This window comes from Dioszegia hungarica, assembly GCF_025882075.1.
Source record: "Dioszegia hungarica strain PDD-24b-2 chromosome Unknown MKK02contig_25, whole genome shotgun sequence".
NCBI lineage: Eukaryota > Fungi > Basidiomycota > Tremellomycetes > Tremellales > Bulleribasidiaceae > Dioszegia > Dioszegia hungarica.
Genome location: NW_026515779.1, coordinates 1,671,211 through 1,681,842, shown reverse-complemented (window position 1 = coordinate 1,681,842; position 10,632 = coordinate 1,671,211). Strand labels below are relative to the sequence as shown.

Here is a 10,632-nt window from a genome sequence, read left to right as displayed (position 1 = left end):
ACTTTTCATCACTTTCAGCTGCCCTGCCCGCTGCCCGCTGGTACCGGAGGACTTTAGTGCGTGCTCCATACAGCTTTTCGCTGCTCGTTTGCCCCCATCGTCTCACTCCGTATACGACGTCCCTAATAGATGGGCCATGGAGGCAGGACGCATCAAATCTACAGCCGGTCAAGCTTCTCGGTCCCTGCGCAGCGCGCTTCTGGCTTTCCCCCCTCCCCCTTGCTCCCGCTTTCCTGTCCTTCTGTCTCTCCTTCTACTTTATCCTCTCGTACCGCATGATTCCCCCGGATAGACTCGGCCGTGGGGGCCCAAGGTGACCCGGTAGATATAGCGTGGGGTCCGCGCTGTACGACAGAATTGACGGCAGCGGTGCATGAAGAGCGGGGTGCAGCGGCCGCGGCGCGGGAGAATGGGAACTGTGCGTCAGGCCGATCGAGTGTTCCGGGGCCTGACGGTACGAAGCCGAGCTCGGATACCTTGATAATGCGATCGTGTGCGAAGAGGCAGCGTTGGAGGAAGCCAGCGGCCGAGTGTCTCTACTCACATGGGTCCGATCCCGATCATGCACCCTCGCCTCCGCTCCCCTAGCTTGCAGCTCTTCCTCCCTCGCTGCTGCCCCTTTCTCCTGCTCTTTCGTCCTTCACCTCCACCTGTTGAACTTCTTGAATCTTGACCCCGTGAGAAAATCCAGGCCTGGTAGGACTCAAATGTGCGAGACGTACTCGGCCGAGACGACATGTGAGCCGAGCTTGACGACGGAAAGTACCCTAATGGAAGGAGGTTTGATTGCGTGGCTTAAAGGATGATGCAGTTTGGAGGGAGGCGTGGGCGTGGGCGTGGATAGCTTGCAGTGAATGTACCGGTCCTATACTGTGCGAGAGCCGAGATTGATGGCGTGTATGAGGTTCTGTGAGAGGGACAACAGCTTCCGGAGTAATAACGGGCGATAATGTTCTGATCTCCATCGTTCATCGTAGAAGCCTCTTCCCCGGCATCGCGCTCCTCCAGCCCCGCCTTTGCCCTCGTCTCCTTAGCTCTCCCCCTTTTGCTTCTGCTTTCTGCACCTTTTGTCCCCCGGGCCTGGTACGTTTTGAACGAGCGGGCACCAAGTCCTTGTAAGCCGATCAGGTGAGTTCTTGGTGAGTTATAGAGAATGATTGCGTGGTGCTGGTGAGACGCATTGAGCGAGTACAGCCTCTGTGCCCTCGGTAAGAGCCTATGATGGTAAATAATGGGTAGCATAGCAGAGTGGATTTCCAGTTCAATGCAATCGATGACGTGTTGCCACCTCACCACTGCGGACGTCTTGGGCTTCGGACGGCCGCTACTGGATCTATTCAGACTTTCCGGAGGCTGAGGCGATACAGTGTCACATTGAGGGCTACCCAAGCGGAGACCTCAGCTCCAACAAGGACTTCCACCTCATCATGGACCAGGCTTATCACACTACGTGGAAGCTTGCAAAGTTATCGGACCCGGCTGCACAGCCTTGCAAAGAGTTGGCCCGTATGAAGCTGGTCTGCGATCCTCCGCTCGACAAGGACGACAAGCCCGCGGGAGGCGTCGGTCAGATGTGTCTAGGTCCCTGATACATACCTCTGCGTCATCGCTGTACTAGAGTCGTGGGTTCGCATAACAGTCGATATGTACGAGTAGGAAGAGCGATTCGTCTGATGCGCATCAAGCGTGGACTCGTACGTGGAGATCTGACAGGGTGTTGGCTGTTGTCTTCTCCACCGCTGTCAGAGCGGCTTGGGCCAACAAGCTGAGCGTCGGGCCGTACCTGGAGCTCTGGAAGGACAAAGCGGATCTTGGGGAGTCCTTTCACCACACATACCCCGTGTTTCATCTTCCCCCTAGTCTCACTAGCGCTCTAGCAGCGTCCCCAATCATCCCTGTCGCTCCAAGGATCACAGCTTTCACACAGCTGACAGTATCTAGTCCCTCCGTACCCCGTGGAGCTGGGGTATCGATACATGCACTAGTGGCCCGTCATACATGTGGACCAGGAGAGGATGGCCTATCCAGAGCTTTCCCCTAGATCCCCTCCTGGATCCCGCTAGCTGCACCGCTTCCTTTGTTGATCTAGCCCTTCACTTCTCAGTCTCTCAGCTATAAGAGGGGTTCCCATCTCCAGCTTTTGTCCGCAACGAGTCAGCGAAGCGAATCTCTAGCCAGCCAAAGTCAATCACCGTACGATCAAGCAAGCACCAAGTCAACACTGAGCCATCATGCGCCTCTCTACCTTCATCACCTCTCTCTTCCTGGTCCTCCCGGCGCTGGTCGCCGCGGACAAAAACATCATCATCACCACCAGTACCGGCGATCAGACCCTCCACATCGCCGGCGGAGCCTTCACTCGGCTCACCTTTGAGTACATGAGCCCTGACTTGTACAAGCTCGTGCAGGCGGACGATAGGCACGATGATGGGTGGCAAGCTGGGAATGGCTCTTTTGACCATGATGACCGCCTTGTGAGTGGTCTTTCTCAGCTGTCAAGCCCGTGCTCGAGCCCTTCGAAGCAGCAGCAGTGGCTGACCCCCCCAGTGCCACCTCACTGGCGCCCTGGACCAGACGGCCATTGACGGCTCGGGTCAGGCGTTCTGGAACATCGCTCCGAAAGCCAGCTCCGGCGCCAACAGCTGCAAGGCCGCCAAACTGGGCATTCAGCTCGTTTGCGGCGACGATGTGAGGTGCTGGAACTAGAGCTAGAGCCATGATTAGCTAAATAGTGCAGATCATAGCGTATGTAAACGATTACTCTTGCAATTTTGGGGTCAAGGAGGAGCCGTCCAGACTGCTCGTCCGCGCGGCGCTGCTTGGAGTCCTAAGGACGAGAGCGCCATCTGTCTTGACATCCCCGCGTTCGCCATCAGATCCGCCACTCTACCCAGCATTCCAAAATTTGCATTTATCCTACTGTTGGAAATCCGAGCTAATCAACTAAGGTCTATGGAACTATACTATAACTATCTATTCCCACCCAGCATTCCTCCGCTTTTACGGCATCAGAAATTGCTGATCCTGCTGCACGCTGCAGTCGCTTTCTCTACCTCACATCTATCACAACAAGACTGCTGACCCAGAGCCACCATGTCCGCCATGCCCACTCCAGCAGACTCCAGTGCAGAAGCTGGCCCTTCCCGAGCTCCGCCTGCTGCAGCTCCTCCGGTAGGTGCAGCTGGCGCAGACGGTGAAGCCAAGAAGCAGCCCGTTGTGATTCTGTGTATCGGCATGGCCGGCTCCGTAAGTTGACATCTCCCCGACCTGCGATCTTTCTGGGATCCGATGTGATAAGCAGCTGACACATGACAGGGAAAGACAACCCTCCTCCAGCGTCTCAACTCGCACCTCCACTCCAAAGGCTCCCCGCCTTATATCCTCAACCTCGACCCGGCCGTGACGCACATGCCTTACTCGGCGAACATAGATATTAGGGATACAGTCGACTACAAGGAGGTGATGAAGCAGTGAGCTAATCCTTGCTTTCCCGCGCTGCGCCTAACGTAGCGAGGAAGCGCAAGAGCTGACACGCTAGATATAACCTCGGTCCAAACGGAGGGATCTTGACTGCCTTGAATCTGTTCACGACCAAGTTTGACCAGGTCTTGGGATATGTCGAGAAGCGCGCTGAGACTGTCGAGTGAGTCCACAAGGCCAATAGTGCTCCACACAGCTCTCTTGGCCCCTACAGCTCATCGATTTCGCTCGACGCGGCCCAAAAGGAAGAGAAGTGCTGACCAAGCAGCTATATCCTCGTCGATACCCCCGGCCAAATCGAAATCTTTACCTGGTCCGCTTCGGGCGCGATCATCACCGATGCCATAGCCTCGACATTACCGACCGTCGTGGCGTACATCATTGATACACCCAGGACAACGAGTCCTGCTACGTTCATGAGCAATATGCTCTATGCTTGCTCGTAAGCCCTCTTCCTCTCGCCTCCCACGCTTCCCTTATCCCAACCCTTCTCCCCTGTCCCTGGTCCACCTTGGTGTCTCCATATTCGGACGCACTCTCTTCAATGCGATGCGCGCTGACCCACACCTAGGATCATGTACAAGACCCGCCTCCCCTTCCTCCTCGTATTCAACAAGATCGATGTCGAGCCGCACGATTTCGCCCTGGAGTGGATGACCGACTTCGAGGCGTATCAGGCTGCCCTGGCGGGTGCGGGCGGGGGAGAGGATGGGGAGTCGGGGTACATGAATAGTCTGATGGGGAGTATGTGTCTGGTCCTCGAGGAGTTTTACAACAACCTCAAGGTGCGTCTCGGTGTTCACCAGCACATTGAGGATGAGCGGGACTTATGCGTCCGAGGGCTGAGGCGGCGAGGACTCTGAGGAGCTATAGGAGGGAAAGCAGATGAAGGGTCAAAGCTGATACTTAGGCTGTCGGGGTGAGCGCTATGACTGGACAAGGGATGCGCGAGTTCTTTGCAGCAGTAGAAGAATCAAGGAAAGAGTGGGAAACGTGAGTGCTGTCAAGAATCACCGATCCTGCCTCGCGCAGCGTTGTTTGACGTGGAAGAGGGCCGAGCTGATTCGTGTGCAGGGATTACAAGCCGGAATTAGACCGTCTGGCCGCCGAACGCGAATCGAAAGCCGCCGACGAAAAGAAGAAGCACCTGGAGCGATTGATGAAGGATATGAACATGTCTGATGCACCCGGCGCTGGCGCCGGCGCTGCCGCTCGGTCTCGAGGGGGGCAGATGGGGGAGAAGGGGAAAGGAAGGGGAGATAATCCGTTTGGTCCGTATGCGCGGAACGAGCGGGAAGACCGGTGAGTTCTGATTGCGACTCTTCTGTCACTTATGGAACTCGCTGGATTGGAGGATCTGATAGATGGTGAAAGGGAGGTGGTAGAGCTGATTCCGCAGATATCTGGACGACGAAGGGAGCGGGACGGACGAAGAAGAGGAAGATCGGATACGGCGGCAGGAGGAAGATGAGGAAGAAGCGGAGCATGCGGAGATTTTCGATTCTAGGGATGTTCGTGAGTACAGCCATAATGGCCCGCGAGATATGTTTGATCTTGCCCGAGCTGATCCACACAGCGGCAGCAGATACAGCCATCTCGTATGGGAGTCAATTATAGCGAGAGTACCAGGTCATGTATATGCATGTCTACCCTGCACGATGAAACCCAAGTTACCCGTCCCAGCCCAAAATCACTAGTGTCCACACCCCATCCCTATCCCCACCCACACTGACCGCACTAAGCCTCCAACTCGCTCAGATCCAGCTTGGGCAACTTATCTCCCGCCTCCTCCCACCCCTCCCACCCCATCGCCACCCTCTCGAGCACGCCCGCGGCCCTCTCCACCTCGTCATTCACAACGACGACCTCGAACCCTTCCCCCTCCTTCCCGTCCGACTGGATCGCATACTCCAACTCGCGCCGGGCGGCCTCGAGCCGCTTCTTGATGCTGTCGGCGGTCTCGGTGCCTCGTCCGTCTAGGCGGGAGCGGAGGGATGAGGCGGAGGGCGGGGAGAGGAAGAGATAGACGGGGGACAAGGAGTGGGAGGCGGCGCGTTGGCGCAATTGTTGCACGCCTTGGAGGTCGATGTCGAGGATACAGCGGAGGGGGGCGAGGGCGGAGAGGGCGGCGAAGGTGGTGCCGTAGCTGGGGGTTAGCGAGTGGGGCATGGAGATTGGTCGAGAAGGGGAACGGAGCTAGGGATGATGAGGAGAGGTGTGGTAGACGGAAGATAGGCGAATTGAGAATGATGTGGGAATCTTCTAGTCTCCACATACGGTAGACGGAAGATAGGCGAATTGAGAATGATGTGGGAATCTTCTAGTCTCCACATACAGATCCTCCTGCAAGGGATGCCCTGAGACTCTGCTCTCCACGTCTACTCCCCGACCCGGCCCCTGCCGCGCCCTCTTGTCCTCATTCTCAAAGTGCTGGACTCACCAGTTCCCGCCAAACTTTGCCCATTCCAAAAACTCCCCTTCCCCTACCCTCCTCATAAACTCCTCCTCCGTCACAAAATGATACTCCCGCCCATTCTGCTCCCCCTCCCTCGGTTTCCTTGTCGTATGGCTGATGGAGAAACCGAATGTGTTTGGGTGAGCTGCGAAGAGGTGTTTGAGCAGGGTGGATTTGCCTGTTCCGGAGGGGCCACACATGACCAAAGGCTAGACATCAGCTCAGTATAGGAAGGGGATAGAGAGCGGAATTGGATACGATGATGGGGAGAGGGGAGGTGAAGGGGGACATACCCGCTTGACGACGTCTGGGTTGATAGGCTTGGGCATCCTGGATAGTGATCGCGTGGAGGCGAGTTGAGTAGAGCGGAGAGACAGCAGCGGTCTAGCTAGGGATAGCACGGTGGGCGATGGTCCTGTAGCTACTCTACTGTAGCTGTATCAGAGGGCGAGAAAGATGCGCCCAGTCGCGTCCGTTGCTGCAGCTGCCGGTTCCGGGGGCGATTCCGACGCACGGGCCACTCCGCCACTCTGGCTGAACTCCGGCTATTCCCGATCTCACCGAAAGCGGCGCACGCCTAACACTGGTGGTGTTGTCGAGCCTCTCTTGCTCCCAACCATCACCTATCTTCCCATACAACCTCCACTTCGAACGTCCACCCTTGTCCAGCGCCCAGCAGTGGCGCCCAGTAGTATGGACACCCAAGGCTTCGACTTCCCCCTCGATCCGGCTTTGGCGAATGAAGACGGGACAGACGATGTTGACGCAGAGGCGGCGGCACTCGAAGCTATTCGCGTAGCTATCAATAACAACAATCAGCACCATGATCACGGGCATGGGCAAGGGCAGGACCATTCGGGGCATGTCGACACGCTAGCGAGACACTCGGGCGCCAGCAATGCGCCTGTCTTCTCGCTAGAGCAGCAAGAAGCGCTGCGGACGGCGAGCCAGGCCGCGCAGGTCGAGAAAGCCATACAGAATCTAGGGAGGTTGAGTGGGCAGAACGCGTCCGCTTTGGAGGGCATGGACTTTCAGGCGGTATTGGGAGGAATGATCACTGGATTACAGGAACTTCAAGCGGGTCTGAGAAGGCAGGAGCAGCTGGCTGGAGGCTTGACTGCGCAGCTGGGGGGTGATTCGTCCGGTATGTCCAGTATATGAGATCGGTCGAGTCCCGACTATACCTAGATCCCAGCTGACACTGCAGCTCTATCATCGCTCGATCCGACTCTAGCCCAGATGTTTGTGCCCCGTGCCGAATACGATGCTCTGAAGCAGAAATACGACGTCCTACTCGCTTCGACGTCTGGATACGCCCCGGCTCAGTCCGGACCCATCGCGGGCCTTCCCGCTGCGTCCGGATCTGGGGCCCTCTCCACGCCCATCGCCGGTACTCGGAAGCGCAAGGCTCGGCAGTCCAAGCTCTCTCAGAGCGTCGGGCCCGAAGGCGAGGATCTCCAGAATCTGGCGGAGATGGAGGATAAGGCGCAGCTTATGGATGTCGGGCAGTCTGGTCGGAAGAAGCGGAGTATGCGTCTAGAGGTGAGTTCCCCATCTCCATTTCTTACTCAGTCGGTAGTAGAGCCGATCTGACCCTCAGCACTTAGTCCATCAAATGGCCAACCGCCGACTCGGCCTCGAATACCCCATCTCAGGCTTCAAATGCGCCGGCTCCACCCTCCTTCCTGATCCGGCTACACCGGCGCCACCCGTCCATATGTCCGCAAACGGGGTGCAAGAGTGTCGGCCCGATTTTACAAAGGGAATGGACGATACGGATGTGAGGGCGTATTTGGATGTTGTCATTGGGGACGCGTGGGGCGCTTGGACGGGTGGAGTCAGGGAGGACGAGACGGGGGTGGATATGCCAAAGGTAAGCTAATTGGATGGCTCTTCTGCGGTATAAACAAGGAGATGGGGCTGATATAACAGGTACGAGAGGCGGTCGAGACGTACTGGAATAGACTGCAAGTGAGTCTGACTCTTCGGCGTGTGTCAAAGTGGGGCTGACAGGCAGAAACGGTGGATCGAACAGCAAGCTCGAACGCGAGGCGAAATGTCCAAGGATGAACTCACGCGGAAGAAGCAGAACCAGTATCGCCGACAGCAATCTGTACGTCCCTCCCTTACCTTCCCTCCCGCTCCTCCCAGCCCCGTTAGCTCTTCATGCACAAGCTGACATGATAGCTCGTCGGGAGACGTATGGCAGCGTTCGACGCCTCGCCCTTAAACGCCTGTCGCCTTCGAGCGCTGTACCGCACCCTACTCACCATCGACTTTGCGGCGCCGACGAATGAACGTCCGGACCCGACGCGCGCGTATACCGAGGATCAGTGGTATGCTTATCGAAGGCAGCAGTTGGGTGGAAGGGCGATGGGGGGACATGAGGTGGTTGATATATTTTGGTTATCGCCAGCTGTAAGTCCACAGTCCCAATCTCTTTGTTTGCTTCTCTGCTGTTTCCACTGTCCGGCTCGATACTCCACGAGCACGATCGGTAGTCAATATCATAGGCTGACACATAGGCCCGCTCCCTCCTCATCCTGCTCGACGTCTTCTCCCTCGCCCGCTCTTCTTCCTCCCGCAAAAAGGGCCGTCCAAAAGCCCCTTCACCGACCTTCCACCTCCCCTCTTCTCTCTGGGACACCTCACCCTCCCGCCTTCCCGCCCTTCGACCCAAGGACGAGACCGGCCTCCCCATCCCCAACACCCCCGGGATCATCCTCTTCAAATTCCACGTCCACCCCCACATCATTGCCGCGCACCCCCTGTGGGCCCTGGGACTGTATGACGACCCGCCCGCCGATCCCGCGGATGTCGCCGCTGGACTGGGGAGTCTCGCGGAGGTCTTAGGCCAGGAGGTTTATGGTGTACTGAGAGCGAAGGTGGGGCGGGAGAAGGAGAGACAGGGGGTGCAGGAGATGGGAGAGGCGGAGATTAGGGAGATGTTGGCGCGTCCGGAGGAGGTTGATGAGGAGGAGGGAGAGCAAGAGGGGGAGGGGGAGTTTATCATTGATACCCCGCCAATGAGGTATGGGTCTGTTAACCCCGGCGGTCCAACAGGAGGGTCAGGGATAGGGTCACAAGGGTCACAAGGGGGCCAAACGATGGATTATGGGGGATTGACGCTAGGGATCGGAGGGATGGATAATGATTCTCTTGATGGGACGCTGGAGGCGGGGTTGGAGTATGTGGCCTTGACGCAGCAGGCGGAGGCGGATGCTGAGGTGGAGGCGAGGATGGCGATACATGCTGCAGGAGGCGCGGGTGGGGGGTCAGCTTCTCCAGCTGGAGCGGCAGCGGGGACGGGGACGGGGGCGGCGGCTGGAGGGTCAGCGCCAGGCGGGAGGGGCTTTGAACGAGAAGCCTCCGCGTCAGCCTCGGGAGCAGTACTCTTACCTGCCGGACCGGGGATCAGGGGCGGAGGCGGACAAGGCACCTCGCTCCGAGCGCGCAAGATAGGGAAGAAGGGGATGGGGTCGGGTCCGCCTGAAGGGGCAGCGATGCCCGTGCCGAAGAGGCAGCGGGTTGGGGGGATTGGGGTGGGCGTGGGGCTGGGAGGGGTGGGTGTGGGCGTGGGGATGGGGATGGGGATGGGCGGCATGGGCGGCATGGGGATGGGTGGAATGGGAATGGGAGGAATAGGGGGGATGGGAATGGGCATGGCGGGAGAGGAAGAGGTGAGGAGGGAGATTCAGGGGGATGCGGGCTTTCTGGAGGGGTTGTAATCTATCAGGCCTAGTTTGAGAACCATGTCCGTCAGTACTGTTATGCGGTCCACGAGGTGCTGTCTGACGGCCACTATATCATCCAGCTGATCCTGTCCCTAACAACGATTTGGCAACTGGTACTGACTATGCATACACTACGCTGTGACTAGGACGAGAGCTCTTACACCCCTCGCCATCTTATTATCGTCCATCAATCAATCAGAATTTGCCATTCTTCTCAAAGGCGTTCACGCCACGCGCGGTCGTCTCCCAGGACTCCATGTCTTTGGTGAATGTCTCCATCGTGGGCGTTGGGACATCTCCGGGATTGAAGAGACCTACAAACATGAGCTTGGCGCCTATCAAGATGCATGTTGAGAGAAGGTACAAAGTCAAGCTGTACGCACCTGCTTTGAAGAATGATGGACCCTTCTCTGCGCGCGACTCAGGCATGATATACAGGCCGCTGTATGTATCAGCGATGACTCCCCTGTCAGGATCTATAGTGAGGCGCTTACGATCAGCAAGTATCACACCATGCTCGAATCATATTCTCCCCATCCACACCCTTGACAGAGTGCGTCCTCGGCTTTGGGCCCTCCAGCTTGACCTTGTCGGCAGGTGCACCGACATGCGCAGAGTACCTCCTAGATCAGCACCACCGCTACCTCTATGGTTGACAGACGGTACATCGATCCTGCCCATCGTCTGCAGTCGACGCAGTCTGCGGATCAGTGCCCATCGAGCGAGAAGCTGCGAGAACTAGCACTCACGACAGAGGTTCATCTGGGTCGGACGGGGGATGGTCACAGTGTACGCCTTGCAAACGCAGTGGCCGGTCACGGTGTCGGTATCGGAGGTCATGACGAGTGATAGCTGCAAGTAGGTTGTAGGATGGTGGTCTCAAGCGTGTTGATCCGCTCTAGAGGGCGACGATAGCGCATATGACATCATGAGAAGCGGTGACTAACCGGAGCGTAAGCGGAT

General features: G+C 57.5%; 5 protein-coding genes across 5 annotated transcripts; 3 read left to right on the top strand and 2 right to left on the bottom strand.

Annotated features, from left to right (window-relative positions):
* Nucleotides 1–2,231: 2,231 nt before the first annotated feature.
* On the top strand, nucleotides 2,232–2,706 carry MKK02DRAFT_41147 (uncharacterized protein; the record flags this gene model as incomplete). Its single annotated transcript, XM_053091460.1, has 2 exons — nucleotides 2,232–2,474; nucleotides 2,548–2,706. 2 exons carry the CDS (start codon nucleotides 2,232–2,234, stop codon nucleotides 2,704–2,706), a joined length of 402 nt encoding a protein of 133 aa, XP_052942612.1.
* Nucleotides 2,707–3,093: 387 nt separating this feature from the next.
* MKK02DRAFT_41146 (aerobic respiration-related protein) lies at nucleotides 3,094–5,097 on the top strand (the record flags this gene model as incomplete). Its single annotated transcript, XM_053091459.1, has 9 exons — nucleotides 3,094–3,246; nucleotides 3,316–3,470; nucleotides 3,539–3,643; nucleotides 3,749–3,922; nucleotides 4,052–4,265; nucleotides 4,391–4,473; nucleotides 4,555–4,782; nucleotides 4,880–4,995; nucleotides 5,057–5,097. 9 exons carry the CDS (start codon nucleotides 3,094–3,096, stop codon nucleotides 5,095–5,097), a joined length of 1,269 nt encoding a protein of 422 aa, XP_052942611.1.
* A 120-nt stretch (nucleotides 5,098–5,217) lies between these two features.
* MKK02DRAFT_41145 (putative guanylate kinase) lies at nucleotides 5,218–6,264 on the bottom strand (the record flags this gene model as incomplete). The annotated part of the gene is made up of 3 exons (XM_053091458.1): nucleotides 5,218–5,626; nucleotides 5,921–6,144; nucleotides 6,229–6,264. 3 exons carry the CDS (start codon nucleotides 6,262–6,264, stop codon nucleotides 5,218–5,220), a joined length of 669 nt encoding a protein of 222 aa, XP_052942610.1.
* A 364-nt stretch (nucleotides 6,265–6,628) lies between these two features.
* MKK02DRAFT_41144 (uncharacterized protein) lies at nucleotides 6,629–9,663 on the top strand (the record flags this gene model as incomplete). The annotated part of the gene is made up of 7 exons (XM_053091457.1): nucleotides 6,629–7,079; nucleotides 7,143–7,477; nucleotides 7,536–7,808; nucleotides 7,868–7,906; nucleotides 7,953–8,048; nucleotides 8,123–8,353; nucleotides 8,461–9,663. 7 exons carry the CDS (start codon nucleotides 6,629–6,631, stop codon nucleotides 9,661–9,663), a joined length of 2,628 nt encoding a protein of 875 aa, XP_052942609.1.
* A 201-nt stretch (nucleotides 9,664–9,864) lies between these two features.
* Nucleotides 9,865–10,509, bottom strand: MKK02DRAFT_41143 (uncharacterized protein; the record flags this gene model as incomplete). Its single annotated transcript, XM_053091456.1, has 5 exons — nucleotides 9,865–10,004; nucleotides 10,053–10,111; nucleotides 10,182–10,292; nucleotides 10,336–10,369; nucleotides 10,419–10,509. The coding sequence occupies 5 exons, from the start codon at nucleotides 10,507–10,509 to the stop codon at nucleotides 9,865–9,867; spliced, it is 435 nt and encodes a 144-aa protein (XP_052942608.1).
* Between the last annotated feature and the right edge of the window lie 123 nt (nucleotides 10,510–10,632).